The 27,231-nt window shown below is 46.3% G+C and overlaps 1 protein-coding gene across 1 annotated transcript in view; it reads right to left on the bottom strand.

The window, feature by feature from the left end:
• TG (thyroglobulin) overlaps window positions 1-27,231 on the bottom strand; it is a 218,158-nt gene that overhangs the window by 167,336 nt on the left and 23,591 nt on the right. Inside the window, exons 10-22 of the mRNA XM_066578917.1 lie at window positions 26,290-26,874; window positions 24,488-24,727; window positions 21,922-22,047; window positions 20,981-21,058; window positions 20,559-20,674; window positions 18,504-18,612; window positions 18,201-18,391; window positions 16,248-16,457; window positions 15,035-15,504; window positions 14,714-14,943; window positions 11,974-12,128; window positions 10,570-10,729; window positions 548-766 (exon numbers count right to left, since the gene is read on the bottom strand). Coding sequence (XP_066435014.1) covers window positions 548-766; window positions 10,570-10,729; window positions 11,974-12,128; window positions 14,714-14,943; window positions 15,035-15,504; window positions 16,248-16,457; window positions 18,201-18,391; window positions 18,504-18,612; window positions 20,559-20,674; window positions 20,981-21,058; window positions 21,922-22,047; window positions 24,488-24,727; window positions 26,290-26,874 — 2,889 coding nt within the window. The remainder of the gene's footprint in view (window positions 1-547; window positions 767-10,569; window positions 10,730-11,973; window positions 12,129-14,713; window positions 14,944-15,034; window positions 15,505-16,247; window positions 16,458-18,200; window positions 18,392-18,503; window positions 18,613-20,558; window positions 20,675-20,980; window positions 21,059-21,921; window positions 22,048-24,487; window positions 24,728-26,289; window positions 26,875-27,231) is intronic.

Raw genomic sequence — 27,231 nt, forward strand, 5'->3', positions numbered from 1 at the left:
TGTTCTGCTCCTGTATTTATGTTATAAGCTTGGTTTTGGGTTGTGCTTATGTTATGAGCTTAGTTCTGGTATTGTATTTATGTTATTAGCTTATACAGATGTAGCAAGCATTAACTTGACATCCAATGTGCTACGATAACTACAATGTACTACAATGCTGAAAACAGATTTATCACAATGCGCCAGTTTCTGCATTGGTGCTTCTGGTATTATTATAATAAAACCAAAACTCAGGTTACATTGCATCTTATACTCTAGTCACCTTCAAAGCTGTAGTCAGAATTGTGCTTTGGCTGTAGTAAACTGCAGCGTGGGGCAAATGTTACATCTTCCTATATGCACCACAGTTGTGCACGCTGTATGCGGACCCTGATGCTGAAAGAAGCCTGAGATGAATTTGGAATGCAGCTCTGGATGTGACTGGAGTAGAACACATGCTCAGCACCAGATAAGTTCGGGAGTTTTTCCTGTTCTGATTTTGAGCATTTTGTGGTCAGTAGTAAGAGACAGACTTCATCCACACATTGGGGAAAGGGCGATCACGTACCGCAGCCTCCTGCATCCCTGATCTCCCCTCTTCTGGAATTCAGCACCTTCTGGAATCCGGTGTCGCAGCCGACTGTGACAATCGAGGCCGCCGCATCCTCTGGGAGGAAATCTGACTTATCTGCCACAAACAGTTTGGATTCCAAGTTCAGAGCGTAGCTGCCAGTTCTGACGAGAGATAAGAGGCGCCCGACCACGTCCTCGGCAGCCAGCGCCGCTTCTGGAATGCAGGAAAATGAAACCCATTACAATGATGGCATGAGAGAGCCTTCCCGTTATTTCCATGGCACCAGCATAGTCCACAGCGCAGTACAGAGACCGTCACCATCCAATCCCATCCGTCTCTGGGGATAGCGGGCTCTCAGACTAAATTCTGGGTCTCAGGGGTACACACGAGAGGGCAGATACAGGCGGACTGTTTCGGTAATCGCCACCGGCTGAGGGTCCCAAATGTTATTGGCGCTCCACCAAGAGACTGCAGCACTTTTCTGATACAAAGCTGCAAATCCCCTGCTGCTCCCATCAGAGCGAGAGACGACAACATTCTGTCTGCCTGCAGCCACCACAGGGAGGCGCTCACTACATACACAATGCAGAATCGTAAAGGGGTTTTTCGGGACTAAGATACTGTCCTGTTTTTGGGCGCCTGTCCCTTTGTCCCGGGGGGTCTTCCACTCATCCTTCCCCCTGGCACTGATCATTGACACACAGGCTGAGTTCTTCCATCTCTCCAGATGTAATGCACCCAAGAGCGGCAGCTAAGGGAGGAGCCACAGTGGAGAGCACTACTAAGTGGGGTCACTAAGAGGCATTATTACTGTGAGGGGACACAAAAGGGCATGGCAGGGGGTGTAGTTCACCATAACAGATGTGCATGCATGTGCAATGATTGTCCCTCTATTTATTGACTGAAGGGAGGTAAGGGACAGTGCATCAATATCAAATCAGTGGAGATTTGCCACTCGGGACCCTCGCAGACCAGGTCTTTCAAACCTGTGACATCACAATCACTCATAATGTGACATCATTGCAGCTCCATCCCATTTAAGTGGATTGGACTAAGTTGCTATACAAGGCACAGCCAGTATTACATGTATAACGGTGCGTCTGCCATGTAGTAAAGGGACCGCGGCCACAGCCACATCAGACAGTTGAGATCCCAAGTGGTGAACCACCCCCGATCTGATACTAATGACCTATCCTGAGGATAATGGGATTGTTCCCAGCAAGAGAAACCAAGTAATCTTGTAGATATGAGACCTTCTAATGACCAACAAAAATACATGATGTTACAGCGAGCTTTCAAAACTACACAGGGTTCTTCCTCAGGCATAATTAAATAAATCCGAAGAGGCATGCATATATACACACATATTTAAATTCCCGGTCATTGTTACAAGGTTTGTATAAAGAGTCTAACATTGACTTGTAGGAATGCTGCCTTCCAATAGGTGGTGCTGTGGAGATATTGTTCCATCTGCCTTATTTGTATCTATATACACACATAATTATGACAAGGCACAGACATGGGGAGATTAATTTGCACTTAAAAGAATACCACAACAGGAAAAGTAGAGAAATAAATACTTAAATAGTCTCCTGATAAAGATGTGAAGGGTTTATAGTCTCTGAATTAGTGTTAGAGGGTCACCAGGCCAGAGTGTTATCTGTGCTATATGTGATTGCTCCCAGCAAGAGAAACCATGTAATCTTGTAGATATGGGACCTTTTAATGGCTAACAAAAATATGTGATGTTAATGCGAGCTTGCGAATGGACGCAGGGTTCTTCTATAGGCTTAAATGAAATAGATCTGAAGAGGCATGCATGCTCATACACACACACACACACATATATATATATATATATACACACACATACTTATGACAAGGCACAGACATGGATGTGATTTAATTTGCACTTAAAGAATATTACTACAGAAGTACAAACATCTTCAAAAGGTCACTGATAAGGGAGTGAAGGTTTCATGGTCCATGGATTATTGGGGGGGGGGGGGGGTCACCAAGCCAGAATGTTATCTCTGTTATCGATTTTGCATACTTCCCATTCACGCATACATCCTGGTGAATAATTTAGCCCTCTATTGAAGGTATCAAAAGTTCTTATAAATTTATATCCCCAAATTCCTCTATGGCTTTGTGATTTTAAATTGTCTTTCAGTATCATAATTTTCATATTTTCTATGTTGTGTCCGTGACTAGAACAATGCTCGGCCGCAGGTAATTCTGTCCTTCTCTCTTTAATCATGTGGCGATGAGATTTCATCCTGGCCCTCAGTTTTTGTCCTGTTTCCCCAATATAATGCCCCCCAACAGGATATTTACTGCAGCAGATCAGGTACACAACATCAGACGTGGAACATGTGAATGTCCCGGGATCTTATAGTCCTGCTGTGTGTTGGGGTTATGTATCCTGTCTGCGGTCCGTACATGTCAGCAGATCTTACAGCTCCTTACATTACAGGGATCTTATAGTCCTGCTGTGTGTTGGGGTTATGTATCCTGTCTGCGGTCCGTACATGTCTGCAGGTCTTACAGCTCCTTACATTACAGGGATCTTATAGTCCTGCTGTATGTTGGGGTTATGTATCCTGTCGGCGGTCCGTACATGTCAGCAGGTCTTACAGCTCCTTACATTACAGGGATCTTATAGTCCTGCTGTGTGTTGGGGATCCGTATCCTGTCGGCGGTCCGTACATGTGAGCAGGTCTTACAGCTCCTTACATTACAGGGATCTTATAGTCCTGCTGTGTGTTGGGGTTATATATCCTGTCTGCGGTCCGTACATGTCAGCAGGTCTTACAGCTCCTTACATTACAGGGATCTTATAGTCCTGCTGTGTGTTGGGGTTATGTATCCTGTCTGCGGTCCGTACATGTCAGCAGGTCTTACAGCTCCTTACATTACAGGGATCTTATAGTCCTGCTGTGTGTTGGGGTTATGTATCCTGTCCGTACATGTCAGCAGGTCTTCCAGCTCCTTACATTACAGGGATCTTATAGTCCTGCTGTGTGTTGGGGTTATGTATCCTGTCCGCGGTCCGTACATGTCAGCAGGTCTTCCAGCTCCTTACATTACAGGGATCTTATAGTCCTGCTGTGTGTTGGGGTTATGTATCCTGTCTGCGGTCCGTACATGTCAGCAGGTCTTACAGCTCCTTACATTACAGGGATCTTATAGTCCTGCTGTGTGTTGGGGTTATGTATCCTGTCTGCGGTCCGTACATGTCAGCAGGTCTTACAGCTCCTTACATTATAGGGATAAGTTCCTTTTTGTGTGTTGGAGGACAATGCACTCCTGATTATACAGTTCCTCAGACTTGGAGGTTGCTTGTAACACAGAATGGGAGGGTCTGGGAATATGGTGGTCAGACAGTCATCATTGTGTACGTATGATGGAGGTTCCTTGCAGTCTTCCTTAGTACCTCTAGCTGTGGATTGTAAGCCATAACTAGAGGTACACGACCGTTTCCTTCCTTCTCTGTGTATCAGAGTAGTTGATTCCTGGGTATCCTGGTGGCTCTGGTGATTTCTGGGTATCCTGGTGGCTCTGATGATTCCTGGGTATCCTGGTGGCTCTGGTGATTCCTGGGTATCCTGGTGGCTCTGGTGATTCCTGGTAATTTCTGGGTATCCTGGTGGCTCTGGTGACCTCTGGGTATCCTGGTGGCTCTGGTGATTTCTGGGTATCCTGGTGGCTCTGGTGATTTCTGGGTATCCTGGTGGCTCTGGTGATTCCTGGGTGTCCTGGTGGCTCTGGTGATTTCTGGGTATCCTGGTGGCTCTGGTGATTCCTGGGTATCCTGGTGGCTCTGGTGATTCCTGGGTATCCTGGTGGCTCTGGTGATTCCTGGGTATCCTGGTGGCTCTGGTGATTCCTGGGTATCCTGGTGGCTCTGGTGATTCCTGGGTGTCCTGGTGGCTCTGGTGACTCCTGGGTATCCTGGTGGCTCTGATGATTCCTGGGTATCCTGGTGGCTCTGGTGATTCCTGGGTATCCTGGTGGCTCTGGTGATTCCTGGTAATTTCTGGGTATCCTGGTGGCTCTGGTGACTTCTGGGTATCCTGGTGGCTCTGGTGATTTCTGGGTATCCTGGTGGCTCTGGTGATTTCTGGGTATCCTGGTGGCTCTGGTGATTCCTGGGTGTCCTGGTGGCTCTGGTGATTCCTGGGTGTCCTGGTGGCTCTGGTGATTTCTGGGTATCCTGGTGGCTCTGGTGATTCCTGGGTATCCTGGTGGCTCTGGTGATTTCTGGGTATCCTGGTGGCTCTGGTGATTTCTGGGTATCCTGGTGGCTCTGGTGATTTCTGGGTATCCTGGTGGCTCTGGTGATTCCTGGGTATCCTGGTGGCTCTAGTGATTCCTGGGTATCCAGGTGGCTCTGGTGATTCCTGGGTATCCAGGTGGCTCTGGTGATTTCTGGGTATCCTGGTGGCTCTGGTGATTCCTGGGTATCCTGGTGGCTCTGGTGATTCCTGGGTATCCTGGTGGCTCTGGTGATTCCTGGGTATCCTGGTGGCTCTGGTGATTCCTGGGTATCCTGGTGGCTCTGGTGATTTGGTCATCAGTTGAGGTGGGATGGTAGCCCTGATTTAAAAATGTCCTTTTAAGATGGTATAGATGTTCCTTTCAGTTGTATCTGATGGCCCAGCTGTAAATGATTGACTTTTTGATGTGTTTAGGATGGAAGCTGTCCCATCTGAGGTATGTTGGCCGATCAGTCGGTTTCCGGTATAGGGATGTCTGTATTGAGTTGTTTGAACTCTTTATGGTGCTGTCAAAAAAGTTGATTTCTGTATCCGAGTAACTTAATGTCAGGTTTATGGTGGGTGGAATGTATTGAATCTCTCATGGAATTTTATTAGTTCTCGTTTGGTGTTGGTCCAGATGATTATGATGTCATCAATGTAGCGGAAGTAGGCCAATGGTTTGCTGGGGCAGGAGGCCAGAAAGTCACTCTGCAGGTTTGCCATAAAGAGATTGGCATATTGCGGTGCCATTTTACTGCCCATGGCGGTTCCAGTGAGTTGCAGGAATATCTCTTTGTCCAAGGAGAAATAATTGTGTGTGAGGATGAACCTTGTGAGTCATAACATGGATTCAGAGGTAACCCCATTGGTCTCAAGGTGCGCCTGGCAGGTGGTCAGTCCATCTTCGTGTGGGATGTTGGAATATAAGGACTGCACATCCATAGTGAACAAGATGGCACCATCAGGGAGGAGACAGTTGATAGTCTGTTCAGTAGGTCCGTGGTGTCTTGCAAGTAGCTGGTTGTGTTTCTTACCAGTGGTTTGAGGACATCTTCCACCCATTCTGAGATTCCTTCAGTGAGGGTTTCCACACCTGAGATAATTGGCCTCCCTGTGTTGCTAGCTTTGTGTAGTTTTGGAAGCATATAGAATGTTCTAACCCTGGGGTTCTCCGACATCAAATCCAAAAGTCTTGTGGAGCCCACAGACCGGCTTCTGATGACCCTTCTCAATTCCCTCACATATTTCTGAGTCGGGTCTTGATCCACTCTAATGTAGTATCTGGTGTCAGTCTGGTGTAGTATCTGGTGTCTGTCAGTCGTCTATCTGCTTCTTTGATGTAGTCTGATGTGTTCATGAGGACTATAGCGCCACCCTTATCCGCAGGCTTAACGGTGATCTCCTTGTTGCTCCTCAGTGCATAGATGGCCCTTCTCTCCACTTGTCTAGTATAGTAGAGGTTACTTGGTTTCTCTTGCTGGGGACAATCACATTTTGCTCTCAGTCACATTTTGGCGGCGGGACTATTAGCTGACGGATGGCTGTAGACAACTTGTACTTATTCATAATCCCGAATTACACGTGTTTGACCCCAGACGATGGAAGTGATGGATTTGTAGTCTTGCTTCAGAAATTGAGCAATTTACATAAATGCCTCATTAGTGATGGGCCAATCAGTCCGTGTCGCTTCCTTCAAGGTGCAGGAATATGCGAGCTGATTTGCAACACTAAAACGGATCTGATGAATTCAAATGAAGCCGCAGCGAGGAGGACTCCGCCAAATTATTGTTTTTCCTAGAAGAGTCCCGTTCTTTTACTTGCTTTTCAAATAAGACTGGAGACAAACTGGCCCGTAGTAGCATCCGGCAGACCAGGCAGGTGCTGGGGCCACTGAGCTTTGGGGGCTCACCCAGGGGTGGGATCGACCTGGTCTTATTTTGTTTAATCAATTGTATCCATGTCTTTAAGACGCCTCCTAATGCAAGCAAGAGTATTTCCAGCTATTGAAAGCAAGCAGAGATCTTGTGTGTGTTAGGACCTCTTACCCCTCTCACAACACATTAGTTGAGGTACCAAGATGCCTAGAGTTCGTGAGCTCTTTCCAACCCCCCAGCATCTGATGACTCCCAGTTTACTATGTTGCATCCTATAATATCTACTAGTGATTATACGGGTCCTAGTGTTGTCGCCCCCTAGAGATACATAAGGCCCCCTACTGGCGGGGCAGGCAGGGTTGCTAGGTGGGGTATGCACATAGTGGATGGCCGCCTAGCCAATTGTCTTCTATTGACTTATACTTAAACTTCTGACATTGATCCGTATCATTTGACTCTTCTTCTGCCTCGCTCCCTACTTTGCTCTGCTAGACCATCCTTGGCTTGTAACTCCCTACAATATCACACACCCGGCTCTCTGACTACTTAGAGCTCAGCCCGATACAAGATGTCTGCATCTGCCTGACTCCCAGATTAGAGTCGGGAATGAACTTTTCTCCCTTGAATGAGGAAAATTGAGGTCAACCTCACTGGGGGTTTGTTTTGCCTTCTTCTAGATCAACACCGGGGGAGCAACAGGCTGAACTGGATGGACATGTGTGTTTAGGCTGCTTTCACATGTGCGACGAGGATTTAGTTTTCCTGCTCCGTTATGGCCAAACTATTCTATCTTATGATGAAACCGAACAGCGCTGAATGGACCCTATTAACTGTAAAGGGTCTGTTTGGCATTTTGTGCCGATCTGCGACGGAGGTTCCAGCGCAGGTGGGATTTATCTTTTATCTTATTTTTTGCTGAAGTGATTGAAAAGTTTCCTAAAGAAGTATTACAGAGAGCATGCTGCCACCATGTGGCCAAACCTGGAAGTGTTATACATGTTATTGCAATCTTATGTTTAAAGCTCCATTTAGACGAGACGAATGTTGGGCAACCAATGCCCGCCCCCGTCCCCGTACATACTAGCTGCGGTGCCGCTGCATGGGAGCTAGTATCACTAGCTCATAGCGGGGCAGCTGCAGACGTTCAATACTGACCGGCCGCTATTTACACTGAGCGGTCAGCTCATCGTCCATTGTTTATGCAGCATATGGCGCTGGACGATGAGCTGATCGCTCAGTGTAAACAGCAGCCGGTCAGTACTGAACGGCCGCTATGTTAAGTCAATGGAGAGGGGCGGCGGACAGTGAGGAGTGAAATCTCTTGCACTGCCCCGCTGTGAGTCAGCGATACTAGCTCCCTGCAGCAGCACCGCAGCCAGTATGTGCGGGGGCGAGGGGTGGGCATCATTAGCACAACACTTGTCCTGTCTAAATGGGCCTTAAGCTTTGTACCATCTATTGGGTGGAAACCGTGGTGTAGCAATAAGTCTGGCAGGGGTTACAGGAATTAGGGGAAAAAACAGGTCAAACAAGCCCTTTAAGGGGCACAAAGCGATCACTATTAGTGTGAGCACTGAGGCGGGTATTATTACCTTCCTGGGGCACAAAGTGGGCATTTTACTTTGTCAAGGGGGGGGGGGGCACAGAGTGGAACAATTGCTATATAGGGGTATTATTATAGTGTAGAGGCACAAAGCAGGCAATATGGGGAATTATTACCGTGTGAAGCACAAGAGCCACCACCTTTACTGTGGAGGCACCGTGAGGGGCATTGGGTGTAGCAACAGGATGGGGACAGTGTGCAGAGATGAGTTGGAGCTTCACTTAAATATACATGGTCAGATGGAGAAGAAAAGAGAGAGTGGACAACAATTAGAGCTGCTACTTGTGATCACTGGAGGTAACTGCACTGTAATCACTATTATTGTGCAGAACTGGCATTTATATTATAAAGGCGCTCTTATAGTTATGCCGTCTGAGTTATATGGAGTGTTCAGGGGCCAAGAGGTGCTCAACATTTGCACCAGAGTCCATGACCCTTTAGCTACGCCCTGGCGGAGAGAGACATGTGACCTGGGCAGGTAGCTTGGCGGAACAGGAAGTTGAGTTCAGAGCAGTGGAGAAGAGTCTGCAAGAAGGTGCGGAAGTGGAAGCTGCTCCTGCTTGCCAGAAACAGGTTTGGATCACAGAAGACAGACAAGCTGCTGCCGAGGAAAAGGTAGCAAGTATGGAGGAGAGAATGCGATAGGCTGCAGTCCAGGGTGCAGGGATTCATGTTTGAGCAGAGACTTTGCTGTGGGTGCTACTGCTGTGAATACTGCCCATGAACAAAGGACCAGAGACGGAGCGGAGCAGCTCCAAAGGGACCGGAGCTTGCAGGAACACTGCCATATCGGATGTGACAGTCTGCAGGCCAGAAAAAGAGCATCAACAAAAAGTTTTCAGCTCCAGGAGGAGACCAGGTTGTAAGTGAGGCTGGCCTCAGAAAAAATACATAGTGTGCAAACTTATAGCAATTCTTTAGATACTGATCAGGCCTGCTGTTAGGGTAACAGTACAAACACTATTTCATCAGGCTCAGCTATCTGACTATTAGGACTGTGATTGTCATCCGGAGTGAGCCAGGAATGACTGGATGTTAGTACTAAAGTTTCCTCATGTTGCAGATGGTGTTTGATTATCTCCAGACTGTGAACGTTAAGCCCTAATGTACAGCATTAATAGACTGCAGCGCGCAGTTGACCGTGTAATCCTCCTATGTCATTGTCAGTTTCTCTTACTCATACAATAACGGTATTATTCTTCACTAGATGCAGTTAGTATTATTTAGGGTAACATGGCCGTTTATTCGTGCCGAACTGTGATCTATATTGCCTAATCTGTTCCCTTTCATTCCCTTTCATTCGTTAGTTAATATTACAGTTTGTATTTCTGTAAGTCTGACGGCCTCGTATCCTATAAACTGTCCCACAGCAGCAACACCAAGTACCCCAACACTGCCCAAAGTCTTGGCAAAGGGAGGAGCTACAGGTGAAATGGTGCCATCCGGTTGGTTCTTTCCCCGGGCCCTCTATGGGTAGCCTATGACTAGCCGCACTGAAAGCATTAGGCACTCCAGCCTGGTATAACAATCAATGGAAATATCAGAGCAAGAAGATCCCAAGAGACCAAATCCCTGACTGATGACATCCATGGAGCCCCCAGCTGCCAGGCTTCCTCTAAATAACACGACTAGATGAGGAGTCAATCTCAAGGCCCGCGGGCTGAACATAGCCCGCCACGTCATTTTATGTGGCCTGTGAGGTCTAGACACAGAAAAGCCTCATCTAGATTGCAGGATCCTGAGCTGAAAGCCCCTCTGGCACATTGTGCACCCGCCACTGGATCACAGGATCGCGGCGCACTGCAAAGTCGGATGCATGCGGAGTGAGCGCTGCGGCTGTTACTGCGGCCCCAGGAGTCTTTGGTGTGCGCCCCCTGTCTGCTGCTCCTGCTGAGTCTATCCTATGGTGCTGCTCACCGGGCTCACATTGTACATCCCGCCGGGTCCTCACTACCATCTTGCAGAGGACAGTCTGCTGCAGCCTGCTTGTCTGTATCCTGTGAGCCCGCCGCACGGAGGACGTTGTGTTATAACGCTGCCTAACCCTGCAAGGAAAGTCTCTGCCCTAAGGAATATTTTGAGAACTTTTCACCGGTTCTGTTAACTCCGATAATGCTTCCTTTTCTCGGACTACCTGGCAGTTTGGTGTCTGAGTTGGGGGACTTGTGCCCCAGTTTTTCTAGATTCTTGCTCTGGTCATTCATATCTCCCCTTTGTAATATATCCTTGCTCTAGATAATACATCCTCGGTGCGCTCACCCGGATCCGGGCACCTACCAACGTCATGTAAGCTGGGCAGAGCGGCCTCCGGGATGTGCTGCAGCCGAGCCGTCCACGTTACGTTCACTCCCAGTCGGTTTGAAGACAGACATTCCACACGGACTGCGGAGTCGTCACACAGCGCTAGACGTCCTCCGCCAGTCGCAAAACTGGTAACCTGCAGGGCGATGCAGAAGAATAGACGATGGAAACATTAGTCAGTAGTGCCGGACAGCGTTCAGATGGCTGCCCCACCATAACACATCCCACAGGGAAGGCGATCGGGTTATTACGGCCCTTTGGATCGGGAGGACCTACAAAGGAATCCTCACTTGGCTCCCATTAACCCCTTAGTGACTCAATAAAGGCGCACGAGGCCTTGGTTCTTTGCAGGACAAGTTATATCTTTTTAAACAAAATGATTTTTGGGTACATAAAATGTATTTAATAAGTTTTAGCAATTTTTTAGGGGGAAAAAAATTCTGCCATTGTTTGTTTCTTGGATTTCATCTTCAGAGCGTTCAGTATGTAGAATAACACGATGACGTTATTCTCGGGTCGCCACGAATCCGGCGATACCAAGATTGTACTATTTGTTTATGTTTTGCCATTTTTATACACTAAAAACCCTTTTTTTCTTACAAGTTTGCTTCTGTGTCGCCGCAGTCCAAGAGCCAGAGCATGTGTATATTGATCATCCCTCTGACAGAGGCGTATGTCACCATGTATTACACACGCAGGTTTTGCACACGTTATACGCACCAACACGGCAATGTTGGTAATAAGTTGTGATGGTTTTTGTTGTGTGTTTTGTTCACATACAAAGGTGGAGTTTTGACTTTATTTTTTGTATTTTTTACCTTTTTTCACATTTTATCTTTTGTAGTACCAGGGGACTCGAAGTTCACCACTTGCAATCACTTTCATAATACACTGCTATACTTCAGTATAGCAGTGTATTATAAAGTCACTGAAGTTCAGCCTCATAGGCCACCATACCTTACAGACCTGTGGGCCCTTTTCAAGGTTCCATAGCAACCCATTGGGACTCTGCGATCACATCACAGTGGTCCGATGGGAGACAGAAGGAGAACCCATTACATGCCGCAGTCTCGCTGACCATGGCATGCAATGTGTTAAACAGATCCACAATTTCTCTGGTCCCTGCTGTTAGAGCAAGTGCCGGGCTTCTGATGCTTTTTATGTAGAAAGACTTATGGACGGTCATTAAGGGGTTAATATTACTGAGCACCATTCATTCTCTTGGAAGCTGGCGATCCTATAGAAGACTGTCCCAAGACACAGGGGTGGTGCCAAAACTCCAGGACTATTTGTGGGACCATTTGAAGGTGCTGAAGATACGACCCCCCCCCCCCCCCACACACACACACACACACCCAACACACAGGAAAAACCACTTACCTGAACGTCGCACAATCCCCGGGATTTCAGATCATCCAGTATAAGAGCCTGGAACGCTTGCAGCACGCCGGCGTAGTCGCCCATGCACATCTTACCGGGAGGCAGCATGAGCTGGAACCAGGCCTGAGTGTGGACGGTGTGGAAGGACTGCAGCCCTGTGGATAGTTGGGACTCATTACTGCAGATATTCAACAAACCGGATGCAGCGGAGACAAGTTATGTTCTAAATGACAATCCAGGTCTTTGGCTTCTGTTCTCCTTTCCCTGCAGAGAAGTGACGGGGGTCTCAGATTGTTGTATCGTGGTCTTCATCAAGGGCCAGAATGGGCTTCTCGTTAAAGTCCAGTAAGAGTTCAGACGCCCCAAGAACGGAGATAATATTTGTGCAGATGTATGTAAGGCGTAGCGTGCAGGTAAAACCAGGGTTACCTGATGTGGACCGCCCGGCGCTAGGCGGGCCGCCACACCGCTAGTCCTGGCTCACCTCCAAATAATGCTGCAGTGGTCTACTGTGACACCTAACCCCAATTGGCATCCAGAGGGAAGAGGAGGGCGTCAAGGGGAACCCAGGGACTCACAAGGACAAGAGCAAAAATCCAGCGCTGCAGGCGTAGAAGTGCGTTAATACGGAAATATATGGAAGACACTTACTTGGGTGGGAGTTCTGAATTTTCGGCTGTTCGCACCAATTTCCAGGCTATCATTCTATTTCTATCTACTGGTAACATGTTCTACCTCAGGAGGCGAATCTATCCACATGTCCTCCAAGATGCATCCCACTATCCGCTGCTGCCTTGTTTCTTGCTTACCTTCTTCATATATTGGATTCGCCCTTTGCACTCCCGCTGGATAACACTGTGGCATCTTCACAGCTAACATGGATACCTGCGGCGGCGCGCCTGTGGATTGCGGATTCACCCCCCACATTAGTGTCTTCCATATGCTTCCCTATAAACCCTCTTCTACGCCTGCAGCGCTGGGATTTTTGTCAATGGCTTCTCTGCTTGTTAAAGTGACCCTCCAGTCTTGGAACCAATATCTGTCCTGGGACTGGAGCCGCGGGCGTTCTATAACCTGCAGTGTTCTACTCTGCCGCCCTCCGAGCCACCAGTTCCAGGGCCCATTTTCTGTTATTGAAGGTGGCTGCAGCAACTGTCTAACTACCACACTGCTTTCTAATTGGCCAGTGCTGATCACATGAGTAGTTCTGGCCTATCAGATAGCAGGTATAGTGCATTAGTAGTCTAACTCTGCCAGTACACTAGTGGGATTAGGTTGTCTGAAAATTGTGTTTGCCATCTTGGAAGGCTGAAAATAGGACCTGGACCGGTGGATTAGAGGAACGGCAGAGAAGAACAACTCCAAGTAATATACCCTCTGGTCATGGGGCAGAATTGTGTCCCTAAGGGTGGCTTCACACCAGCGTGCTTTTGTGCGTGCATACACACGCACAAAAAAACCCTTCTATTTGCAACATTGCATTCCCTATGGTGTGTTCACATGTACGTGCTTTACAGGCGTGTGCCTGCAAAGATAGGACATACGTGCACCATAGGGAATGCACGCATTGTCTTCAATGGAGCGGTGGCTGCTGCCGGTGGCTCTATTGAAAACAATGCTCTGCCGCCACCCCTGCATTCTTTTTCAAGGAAGGGCTTTACATATAAGCCCTTCCCTGAAAAAAAAAATTTTAGTGGCCGATCTGTACTTAGACACTGTGGTCAATGCTGACTATGGTGTTTAAGCAGCTAGCTAGAGGACTTGATCACAAGGTACCAATGGGTTCCTATGGCAACCCAGGGTCTAGTGAAGGCTTCCAGGGCTGCCATGCATGGATGCCTATTAAGCCCTGCCTGTGGCCAGTTGCAGGAGTTAATAGGCAACATTTTAAAGTATTATATTCTGCAATATAAAGGTATCGCAGTATATACATCAAGTGCTCACACGTTCAAGTCCCTGACAGGGCCAAAACAAAAACGTAACAAAGATGCAACAATATTTTTAAAAACATTGCAAACATATTAAAAACGTTTAAAAAAAGTTTCCATATTTTCCATAAAAACAGAGAAAGAAAAAAACAAAAACAAAAAAACCGTACTTAGCGTGACGATGATCTATAAAACCTGTAAGATCTATTAAAATATCACGCCATTTATCTTACATGGTATGAAAAGTAAAATATGCACTGCCAGGATTTCTTTGGACGCCCCATCTCCCAAAACGTGGAATATAAAGTAATCAAATAGTCGAGTGCCCATTAATACAGTATGTGAATGTATATATATATATATAACACAACCGGACTCACTAAGAGAAGCCCAAATAAGCATCACATTGACAAACAAAAAGGTCACTCGCCTCAGTGGGCGGCGACAAAAGTCATTTTTAGAAACAAAAAAGTTTTTATTTTTTAAAATTAGTGAGGCACAAAAACTCTTTGTTGTTATCCCCGTTACCCTCCTGACCCGCAGAACACAGCGAACATCGTAACATAGGAACCCCTCAAAAATAGCCCCAATGCAGTTTTGAGCTTTTTTTTCACTTCACCCAGCTTAAATAGAAGTCATCACTTGAAAAACAAGAATTCCTACTGCTGTGTTGATGGAAAATGTAAATAGTTATGGTCTTCAGAAGGCGGGAATAAAAGAAATGGAAATGTTACATTTCTGCAGTCTTGAAAGGTTTGACTAACTGTTAAAAAGGTGGAGATTCGCATTTTAAGCTAGCACTAGGCTCTTACTTTGACAGGCCTGGACCTGAGGCGGCTGCTGGGTCCATCGTTGGGTTTTTGGGTCACAGGTGAATACGCTACCAGGGAACACATTGCTGTAGCCTTTGTGACACCTAACATGACACCGCTGTGACTTCTCCCCCGACTCCAAAAACTCCCGACAGAAGACAGATCCGTGTTTGACATCTTCAGCTCCAAATGGGAGTGGACACAGCGGGGCTACCGGAGACAAAACATTTCTAGATTAGCGGGGGAATACACCGGAAGATGGAAGAAAAGACAATCAATCAGGAGGTCTCATGGGGGCTATAAGTTGGGTGAGGGAGTCACATTCTAACCAAAGGAGGAGGGCGTACAACAAGAGGGAGTGCAACAAGAGGGAGTGCAACAAGAGGGCGTGCAACAAGAGGGCGTGCAACAAGAGGGCGTACAACAAGAGGGAGTGCAACAAGAGGGAGTGCAACAAGAGGGAGTGGAACAAGAGGGAGTGCAACAAGAGGGCAAACAACAAGAGGGAGTGCAACAGGAGGGAGTGCAACAGGAGGGAGTGCAACAAGAGGGAGTACAACAAGAGGGAGTGCAACAAGAGGGCGTACAACAAGAGGGCGTACAACAAGAGGGCGTGCAACAAGAGGGCAAACAACAAGAGGGAGTGCAACAAGAGGGCAAACAACAAGAGGGAGTGCAACAAGAGGGCAAACAACAAGAGGGAGTGCAACAAGAGGGCAAACAACAAGAGGGAGTGCAACAAGAGGGCAAACAACAAGACGGAGTGGAACAAGAGGGAGTGCATCTAGCGGCTTAGAGAGTGTTTTTGAAGTGAAACATGAAGCGACACAGAAGAAAGAGCTTGCGTCCATCAGAGGTTGAGCGAAGCATCAGAGAGTGGAGGTGAACTGCTCGAGAGACGTCCAGTGAGAAAGCTGGGCATCAGCCCAACACCAAATGTAGAATCGGTGGCATGAACTCAACCAGTTGGATTGGACTCCGTAATTATTGCCACTATTGCTGCCTGTACCAGTGAAATGGACTGTGCAATGGTTACAGTAAAGCTTTGCCATTTGCAATGACCGCATGTTGTCCATGTGAGTCCATGCCGGCGTTCCGCCTAGCGCCACACCACCTATGCAACCGGTGGCTTTACAACAGCTACAAGGCCAGAGTAAGTGAATCGATCCACTGGTATTGGGACTCGGCTGCTATACTGAGAGAGATGGAGGCCATGTTGGTTGGGGAGGCGAACACCCTGAGAGGCGAGCCTGTAACTCAAGCTATAGCGGGTACCCTGGAGCCCACCAATGCCTCTCCCCTGACTAACGGCAGGGTCTCTCCCTGTGCTGGTCCCTGTTTGATACCGAGGGCTCCGCTTCACGATACCCGCTGGAGTAAGAAGCCACAAATCTATTATGGGCTGGATGTATGAATGGTTTTGATCAGAGTCGGATTAGTCAGAAGGGTCTTCTGTGCTGCTGAAAGGAGCGCCAACTCTGACCATTAAAGGGATGGCACATATTTACGTAGACTACTACTTGACTGCTCTTACTGTGAAGAACGCTTTCCTATATTGATGTCTGCATCGGCTTTGCTCCACATGTAAGGAATGCCCCCGATCCTTGGAATCATCTGCTACTTTACTGACATCAATGGAGATGAGCAAAGCTTTGAAAAGTTTGGTTGATTTGCTGAATTTCAGTTCAGACTGAATTAGTTTGAAGCAAACCTTCCCAAGAACCTTCCGGGCGAGAGCCGGCCGCTACTGGATGAGCCGATCCTTAGATGAAGATGTTCACACACGGAATCATCATGTAACTAACTTAGTGCATCGTTTGTACTGTAATCACAGGATGCTGTACTTGGCACCACTCTACTAAAATGGCAAACTGTAATAAAAATGATTGTTCTAAAAGAAATATCCTGGACAGAGGACAGTGGTGGCTCAGCGGTTAGGGCTGTCGCCTTATAGTCCTGGGGTACCAGGTTCACATCTGACAGCATCTGCATGGAGTTTATGTTCTCCCTGTGTTTTATAATAATCCCCTCCATATAACTGCATGTAGATGTTGCCCTCGCTCAGATTTCTATATTTCAGATGTGGTCTTCTAGAGTGCCAATGCATCTGTATGGGGAGCTTTTATTGCTTTTGCAGCTGCTACCTGACATTGAGTACCACTGCTTAGCTTTCTCTGTGAAATGAGGAGCTCTGCAGCTTTCAGTCATACTTTGTCTTTTATTGGTTCAACGTTTTTAAGATCTCTGCTTGCAGTCAGTGGAATTTAATCGTTCCATGGCTCAAGTGTTTAACCACATACTTGACAAAGACTCTTGTAGTCGAAACATCGTGTTTTTTCTGTCTGGGAGGAAAGAAATAAAGAAACTTCATTGCTTTGCACCTTGATCTGCTGTTTCCACTACTTCATCAACATTTGTACTAAAGAGCGGCTTGGCTTGGATCCCAAACCCAGTGGGCGTGCAGGATACCTGTTCAAACCATATGGTACTCAGATTGTGCTGCTGACAACTTCTTTGCCTTTGTGTTTAACCACGTAGTTGGCAGCCTAATACTTAGGTGGTCTTGATCAGTGTGAGAAGTGAAGGAGACGGGGGCTTGGCAGAGAACCCTTGAAGGGACACCCCATTGGGGTACGACCTATTCATAGGGGATGATTCGAAGGCGGAAAAATACAATGATATTGATTAAAATTATACTTCATGTCAAGCCTGCAGGTAACGAGTCTCAAGACAGCTAGATAAAGCATGGGGCAATATATGTATTCTTCAGGGTCCAATATGCAAGGACATTCATGACTATTGGTGGCCAGCAATGGCCCTCCTACTGCCCCCAAGCACCAATGGGCATGAATGCCTCTGCATATTGGACCCTGAGGAATTGATATATTGCCACATGCTTTATCCAGCTGTCCGATGAAGAGGTCTGCGTACCACCAGCTCAAAACAGCTTCATTTTAATCAACATGAGCTTTTAGCATGGTTCTACCCAAAACAGGGCTCTACTGGTTCGGCTCACCCAACACTAATCCTGAAAACTGGTGCATACCATGGTCTAAGAGCCGTACAAGTCTTGTATAACACTCTCAGAGTGACCAGCATATACTCTCAGAGTATTATATGGGGGTTTTATGGCTCTTAGATAGTCTCATACACCAGTTGTAGGTGTTTTGGTGAACTTCTGCTTCAGTTCAAACTAATTTGGACCCAAGTGAACTTTTTGCAAAAATTTGGGGAACCAGCCAAATTGAACTTTTCAAAAATGTTCTCATCACAACTCCTGACCGTTGTGCGTCACTGAATGGTGCTGCATCTTTCCAAAGCTGCTCCTCCCCTTGATGTTGACTCGTCAACCCAAAAACATTCTTCTGCTGTCGGCCTCATATTCATCTCAAAATCAAAAGGTTATATCTACACTTTGTGATTGTGACGTCTGTCAGAAGACAAGATGTTTAGGTCCAGCGGTACGGACCACCATACCCTGACATACAGCTCCCGGCCTTTCGGACATGGTCACTTGCGTTCCTGCAGCCTCTTCACCGTGTACGAAGATGCATACACATTGATTCCTCTCCAGATCACATCGCTCCCGGGCGGGGTTTCCATTTTCATCACACGAGAGACTGAACTGCTCACCCAGAACTGGGTCTTCAGATCCACTGATGGTGCAAAGACTCGGACCTGCGAACAGAATGGTGGTTTATCATGTCTTCTACTCCAGTCACATCCGGAGCTGCACTTAGAATCCTATTGTTAGTGTTTAGACTGACAGATCATGTGCTGCACTACTTACATGTGATGTTCTCCAAACCAACAAAGTCCTGCAGGACAACTCTGCCGCTTATTGGATGCACACACCACGACTCGGTCTCCGATTTCTGCAAAGCAGCATATTGCCCCGACTGTAATGAGAAAGCGTTCTGTTACTCTGACATGAAATAAGCTTTACCTTTCATGAGCAAGCGTGATTGATGCTCCTATGTCCAGGTCACAGGCTGCAGATCTGGTATGATCCACAGAGGATCTGAACTTTTGATTATACAGTATAATGCAGTACTATGGTATTGCATGATACTGTATTTTAACAGGCTGCCTATTAAAAGCCCGACACAGGCCCGTCACTAAAAGACAAGCAATAATGGCAGCCCTAAGGGCCTTTGGAAGCGCCCAGGCTGCTATGACACCCCGATTGATAAGCAGAGGTAGATATAACTCCTGGCATAAGGCACAACCCTCCAAAAACTTGTTGTAGGACAGAAACCTATAGTGTTTCACCCGAGGAAGAGACTTTGCCTCGAAGCACGGTTTTTGCTGGCTCATAATTCATCCAATAAAAAGCTTCTTTTACCTCATCTGTTCTTCTTCAGGTTTTCGGAGGGTGGCGCCTTATGCCAGCAGTTACATCTACGTGCCCCATTGGTGTGGATCTGGTGGCGGATCCACATCAGACTTTACCCCTTCAAAGCCCAAACTCTGCTGCAGATCTGCGCCAACATTCGCCCCGTGTGATCACAGCCTACGGGTATGTTCAGATGGCAGAATCCGATGTGGATTTTTCCGTGTGGATCTCGCTTCTACAAACCGCTGAGCTGCAGATCTCTGCCGTGGGTATACAAGCATAGAGCCGTGGAGCCACGTGGGGATTTAGCCATTTTCAACTGGCAAATCTGGTACTTTTTCAACCTTACAGAGACTACAGGCCACGTTCATTAAACAGGTTATGGTTTGGGCTGAAATGTCGCCAGCGATGATTTGTGACATGTGAGCATTGATATGGATGAGAACAGGATTGGCTGCCTGATCCGCCTCCATGATCTGTACGCCCCTGTACAAGCTCAGCACTTCTGCTTGGCCAGATGGGTGACCGGCGGCTGAAGCCAAATCTGGAAGCAGAGTCCTGTACTTTGGGCTTGCAGTAAATCATTGCAGTTCCCCCTCCGAAACTCTAACAGCTGGATACAAGTATGTGGTGCCCAATATATGAGAAAGCAAAGGTTTAATCACCGAAACGCGTCGCATAAGAAAATATCATTTATGGACTGAGAAGTCGACAACTGATCCCTCTGGGGAGCGCGGGGATCTTATCTTCACTGATCTAATATAGAGCTGCAGCTGAAGCCAGACGATAGTTACAGCCATCGGAATGCATTTTATCCACCATGTGACGTAGTAATGCAATGTCTGCTGAATCCTGTTTGGCGTGTCCACCATATCAGACTGACATATAAAAATCCATAGATACCAATGGAGTTTTCTGCCAGAAGCATGAAAGTATTGGAAATTTCCATGGACTTTTTGGTTATGAGGTGAATTGTGCCACAAGGTCCCCAGTACTTATAGGTCAACCAACTCAACTAATACAATGAGTGAGATTTATCATAAAAATAGCCGTAAATGAACCAAATTGTATCAAAGTGTTCATCTGGAATGATAAATTTGGAGCAATTCACTAAACATGTTAGATGGTCTGCAATTTTCTAATTTGCTGCAGTTGTTAAAGGTACAATGCACAGGTGACACATTCTTTGACCATGTGACACCTTTGCACTGAATTTTACATATTCTGTAAGTAAGGACACCGTGTAACCTATGAGATGGGAAGAAGGAAGGTCACGGGTCTCAAAATGTGCAAAAGTCACTCCATGCAACTTGATTGCACTGGGCGATGTTGGCCGTACCGCCTTGACCTTACAATGAACAGACGTTTCCTCTTGAGAAACCCTTACTTGTACTGTAGCTGGACGAGCATCCTCCAAGTCACCTACATAACCCTGCCTTTGGATGTAATTACACAGACTGATTGTGGCTCAGACGAGATGCCCTGGGTTATACAGCAGTGGCAGATTACCTCGGTACAGCGCGGTATAAATAGACTGGTGGTGCCAGTCTTGACGGCAGCAGATTTCTTGGGCATCCAATTGGAGATCAGAGAGTTCGTCTGAGCTTGTTGGCAGGAAGTCTGGCCTACAGAAGATGCAGACATTATATTGGTGAGTAATATGGACCTGTCTTTAACCTGCCTCAGATATGAGGCATTTCTTGGCACATTAAGACAAGTTTGATGGGATTTCGTAGTAATCGAATGTCTACATCCCACCATTCTGATACCCCTTGTTCACGCTTCCCAACCCTTTGTAGGCTAGAAGTTCTTGGTGACCACAAATCTCTTCAGATGTCTATAGGTTCATGCAGCCCAGCTTTATTCGCTGCCCCTATAGTATTTTTGCTCTTGTGTTTGCAACATATAGTCATAAAAGCATCAGGTCTTACATTGCGGAGGTCCAGAGGTTCTTGTCACAATGGAACCAGGAATGTAGCTTCCTTCATCGTCGACACACCAGTAATGACCTAAGGGAGAGATGAGCAAATCGTAAAAATTCACCATTGATTTTTTAAAATTTAAAATCGGTCTTCACCCGGTGAATTAATTCTACCATCTTTGGGATCATTTTAAGATTTGATGATATATTTGATGGGTAAACAGATGTTCCCCTCCTGTATACATACATAGTTCCTGCCAGATGGTCTACACAACTCTTCAGGGAGAGTGCCACCACCAGGGGGCATGGGAATAGACCTCTGGCTCCACCGGCACAATGAATGTCCCCATGAAGGTACAGTACACATTGCTTCAGGTGCACCTTTAGGCCCATATAGTCTACATAACTCTTCAGGGAGAGTCCCCCCACCAGGAGGAAACACAGTAGACCTCTGGTTCCACCGGCACAATGAATGTCCCCATGAAGGTACAGTACACATTGCTTCAGGTGCACCTTTAGGCCCATATAGTCTAGATAACTCTTCAGGGAGAGTTCCTCCGCCAGGAGGAAACACAGTAGACCTCTGGTTCCACCGGCACAATGAATGTCCCCATAAAGGTACAGTACACATTGCTTCAGGTGCACCTTTAGGCCCATATAGTCTAGATAACTCTTCAGGGAGAGTCCCCCCGCCAGGAGGAAACACAGTAGACCTCTGGCTCCACCGGCACAATGAATGTCCCCATGAAGGTACAGTACACATTGCACCTTTAGGCAATACGATCTGTATAGGGTAAAAAGTGGCCCCCAAAGGACCTGAGATTCCTAAGGCCTTGAGCGATGCTGAATTCTATAACTGCTTCACACGGCAGCATCCTTCTATACTTCATGTTAAGACCAAATTAATAGAAAGGCAAAACAGAGAGGCCAATAGAGAATGGTGTAACCCACCTGTACCCTGATAAAACTGAACCGGCTCCCAGTTTCCGAGTCCATCACACTGAGGGCTGTATGGGATGTACGACAGCTGGGTGGTCTCTCTAGAATTTATGCCATTTTGCCAGAAAAACTGCAGCGCTGCACAGAAAAACAAAGACCATTGCTAAAAGATACGCAAGGACTGAAGTGTCTACGAACTGAGTTTTAGCCCCTTTAAGACCGTTTTTGATCAAGTGGTTTTCTTTTTGTCTTTTCACTGCCATATATTAAAGTCACATGTTTCCAACTGACTTCGTGTATGAAGGCTCATTTTTGGGGGGACCAGTTGTGGTTCTTATTGCTACCATTGAGGGGTTTATATAATTTACTGATTGACTTTACACATTTGTTGATATAGATGGGGAGAAAAGCAATTCTGCATTTCTTTAAATTTCTCTTCTGCTCCCATGCAGTACGAAGCGATTGTCAGCTGACCTCTGAGCCGGCCCGGTTACGGGGGCCACATATTTAGCTTTTATGTTTTAGGACTTTTGTACAATAAAAAGTTTAATGAGGAAAACATTTCATCGATGCGTTTCTACGGCCATAACCTTTTATTTTTGCCTTGATGTCGCCGCTGGAGCTCTCGTGTTTCTGCAGGACGGGTTGCAGCTTTTATTAGTCCCATTTTGTTGTGCAAAAAACTTACTGAATAACTTTTATAATATTTTTTAAGAGGGTCGGAAAAAAGGCAAATTATCATTGTTCTTGTTCTTTTTTTTTATACGCCATCCGCTTTTCTCGTGTGATTAATGTGTTCTCTTTCTGTTGCACCAGAACCATATATCTTATAATCGTGTAATATGTTTAAACAGTAAAATAACTCACCTATTTGTGGGGGCAATTTCTTTATTTTTGGGGGGGGGGGAATGGAAATTTTTTATTAAACTTTATTACACTTGTGAAAAAAAAAAAGTTCAACTAATTGACCTAAAACTGTAATCATTTGATCGTTGGCCTAAAAAGGAGATACCAGTGGAAGATCTAGTGTCCTTTTTAGTCCCTCAGCTGCCGTGGTAAGCTACTGCCAGCCTATGATCACTGTGCAGGGTGCCAACGGGACAGAGGGAGCATTTAAAGTGTGAAAATGCCAGGATTAGGGTAGTCTTGTCATTCGTGGCAGAAGCAGGGCTGTCTATTATAGCTGGGCATGCGATGCTATCTGCCTGGGAAGTACCCATGATATCCCAGCAACCACTTGAACAAAGCTGACAATGGATCAAATCAAAGGGGCATGCAGGGGCCCAAAAGCAGAACATGATGGGGCCCTGCTTCACCATCGCAACAATAAGCAACACAGAAGCTCACAGGGCATTAGAAAAGCTGTTTAATTGTCCCCCTACCAAGCCACAAATACCCCAAATAAAAGTTTAATGGCTCTTTAAAGTTTTCCCGCTCAGCATGTAAATGAGGAGAAAAGAGTCACAGCATTTTGAGATGAGTCATGGAGGACCCGAGCGCCCGCGCTGGCTTCTTCGTCTTGTACATGCGCAGTATTATAATTGTCTTCATGCGGCAGCTTTTACTGTACTATAGCGCATGCGCCGTCTGAGCCCCCTCCCATCGCAGCCTCGCACCGACAACCTTAGACGTCAATGCGTGTCGGCCAGTAGGGCATATATTGTCCCCCCTTGCTGGACTCTTCCGATTGGGATCCTAAAAGTATAAAGAATAACTTGTATGTTCTTTGAATTTGGGAACTGTTGGTTTATAGAGCCATTGCCGTGAGTTTTGTTCACTGCGCAAGCGTGAGACCGCGGGATTAGGGGGCTTTTAGTAAGATTATGGCCATGTACAAAACATTATTGGCGGGACTGGAATTCATTAGTGCAGCTAATCTACAAACAGGAAAGTTATTTACAAGGATTGCATGACTGCATGTGGGTAGAAATCTATAAAAGTCGATCATTTGGACTCCAATGCGCCTAGGGATTGGTAAGTCAAAATCAATACTCAAACCTTGATGTCGGGCTCCCTTTAACTGTGGGGCCCCACAGCAACTGGTATGTCTGCAACCCTGCTTGTTCAAGTGAACCTGTCATATAGAACATTGAATCCAACCAACAGGCATCCCTATATAGAGCCGAAGAGCCGAGCAGATTGAGATATAGCTTCGCGGGAAAAGATTCAGTATAATTTGGAATGTATTGGTTTAGGAGTCCAGTGGGCGGTGCCATTAGTGATTGACAGCTTTCCCTACATGGGAATGTAAACAGAAATAACTGTCAATCACTGCGTAGAACCGTCCATTGAACTACTAAACCTAGAATAAGCAGGGATTTAGATCAATGAATGACAAATAATACTAAACCTGCTCCCAGTAAAAGAATAATGTGCTCTACATCAAGCTGTAACTTCAGCTAACAAGCAGTAAATTAGTCCCGCCCCTGAGGAGTTCGGTTATCCTCAGCTCCTCCTGCTCTATAACACGATGACTGGTTAGACACCATTTCTATATGACAGATTCCCTTTAACCCTATGAAGTCACGGTCCTGCTAAATAATACATTAGACTTATAAATATCGCCTGTTACTCATACTGGAATAGGCAGCAAGCTTAAGACCGTAGGAGTCTTTACTCAAGAACTTCTCCGATAACACAAGCCCAGATCTCTGATCCTGTGTGTAGAGCAGATCCCTCTCAGAGAGCTGGAGACCCCTGGCCAATAAGAAGTTGTAGGCCAAAGGAAAATGGGACAAATTTGAGGCAGCAATGATGTTCCTGGCATCTTCTAGGAATTGTGAATTCTTCAAGAGAGCTAATTGGCAAGACCCAGGGCCTGAGAAAAAAAACATATAAAGTCAATTACCGGGTAAGGGTATTTTTAAATTAAATATTATATGCTTCCATATCCTAATTTACACAAAGGCTGGCACTATATACCATGCGGTTATTCACCGCCCACCATGGATCACTCGGCCCCCTGCTCTTGGTTCAGTCAATATGGATATGACTGCATAGGTAAATGCAGGATATGTGTAAAGCAGCTACCTGTCCGTGCTCTATGACTATCCTTGCCGACAGCGGTGGCACTAGGGACATTGCTGGGCAGCATGTGGGTAGAGCCCATAGCCGTCCAGATAGTTCTGTATAATATGTTCTGGTGTGTATGTTTCTGTAAGTCTGAACTGTTTTGTGGTTCTAACCTGCCAGTCGCGCTCAACCAGCAGACCAATCAGAGTATCTCACTCTTACCAGCAGTCTATAAGAGTGTCCAGCGCTCTATTTATACTATTTTTACTGAATACCTGTGCCGGTTATTGTCTGCCAACCTCGTGTGCCACCTCTCTGACATTGACTGTCTTCTGTGATGTCTGACCACCCATTTCCCTTCCCTACTGGTTCCTGTAGTCTCCCTGGCATTTGACTCAGCTCTGTTTGTGATTGCCTTTGTCTCTGTCGTACCCTCTTAATTCCTGTTATTGCCCTTTGGCTTGTTTGACTCTGCTGCCGTTTTGTTCCATCAATCAGTAGCTGCTCTGGTGAACCACAATAGGGATTCATAGCAGCGACAACCAGATCGCTTACTCAAGGGTAAAAGGGTGAAGACCTGCAGGCCCTAGGTGCTGGTAACCAGAGCATTGTCATTTTGTCAACTTTCAGCTGGCTGCCTGAACCATTAAACTTGCAACCTTCAGGTTAGGACTGCATTTCTGCTGCCTTAACACTTTGCGCCACATGGGGCTCGGGCAGCAAGAACCCAATGCAAGTGCGGGCAGCAAGAACCCAATGCAAGTGCTGAAGGAAGCTCGTTGAATCTCTATATCAATTTTTAGGTAGAAATACTCTTGCTAATGCACAAGGACAGGGTGGGGGAGCATTTAGTCAGATCCAACATGGGCGTCAAAAAACCTTATCCAATTCCTGATACAGGAGGTCAGGTTTTCAATTATTGACCAAAAAGTATTGTTCCATTTATTGAGCAGATCAGGAATCTTGTGATGAGAAAATCAACATCCCCAAATATTTGGTTGACTGGAGGACTGAAGAACGTGCACTTTGGTTATCGATATTTTAGGTTATAATCCCAGACTCCCATTTTACAGGTTTAATACAACATAAGCACTTTGTGATACTCATGAATGTCACTTTGTTAGAACCTCAGAGGATCAATAGCAGACTAAGCACAGAGGTCCAGTTCTTTAGTGACCCCTCCAGCCCCCCCCCCCCCCCTTCTGCCCAAGTTAGAAACATCTTTCGAATGTTAGATGATCCAATACAAGAACAAGGATGACTTCTTGGCTGATCTGCAAGACAAATGGACCACTAGCTCCTTGGTTCTTAGAACACAACCAGCTAAGTTTACAGTAGTATTGTCTTGATGTTTAAGCTGCTGCTTACATTTTGGGACCTTGTTTGGTGGCGTTTCAGTTCCTTCAAGCTTTTCTCCATCCATATTCACGCACCAACAGTTACGTGTGTCCTGGTGTCCGAGGGGTGTAGAAAAGTCACTATATGACCCTGGATAGTAGGAGAGACTTCCACTCATCAGTCTCCAGACCACATAAGGGTTCACTAGTACGTTATCAGAGGATAACAAGGTCACATTTCCTTCCAGGATCTCCTGTGGAACGTCACTAAAAAGGGAATATTGGGAGAAAGCAGGGAAAACATTCTGATGCCCGTTGTCATAAAGGGTCTGCACAAAGTCAGAAAACCTTTGAGATGAAGATTCCTCCTTATACTTCATTATGACTTTCAGGGTGTCCGAAAATGAGACAGTTCCAGCCTGTTTTGTCCACCTTTCATACAACTCAAAAGCTTGCTCAGTTGGGCCGCTGCATTGAATTCCTCTCCATTCTCCTTCGGGGGAGCATTGAGGGATGTAAACTTGTAAAGGATCAAGCGGTAGGGTGGGCACAGATAACAAAGACTTTGTGGTCTGTAGAAAGGCATCGCTGGCAGCCAGCTGACAAGAACTTGGACCTAAAATAGTAAGACAGATGATTGCAACATACTTATCAACAATTGTGATTTTTTTCCCTTACGAAGACCTCCATTTTAGACAATTCCTACTTGTCAGAAGGTTGCCTTAACAATAAGCTGATCACAGAGTGTCCTCCTGCTGGGACCCCTGGCAATCAGCTGTAATTTGCAGGGAAACCTGTTAGGAAGTGTTCAGTTTCCTTACAGTGCCACCACAGGAGAAACTGAGCATTACATAGTAACCATTCAAGTAAATGGCTTGTTTTTGTAGTGCCGGACACGACAGGTCCTCCAGAGAGAGAGAGAAGCTCTTTGTAACCTCTCTCTACTGCGGGAAGAAATGAGGACCCTGAACTG

Source organism: Eleutherodactylus coqui, chromosome 9 (assembly GCF_035609145.1).
Source record: "Eleutherodactylus coqui strain aEleCoq1 chromosome 9, aEleCoq1.hap1, whole genome shotgun sequence".
In the NCBI taxonomy this organism is placed as follows: domain Eukaryota; kingdom Metazoa; phylum Chordata; class Amphibia; order Anura; family Eleutherodactylidae; genus Eleutherodactylus; species Eleutherodactylus coqui.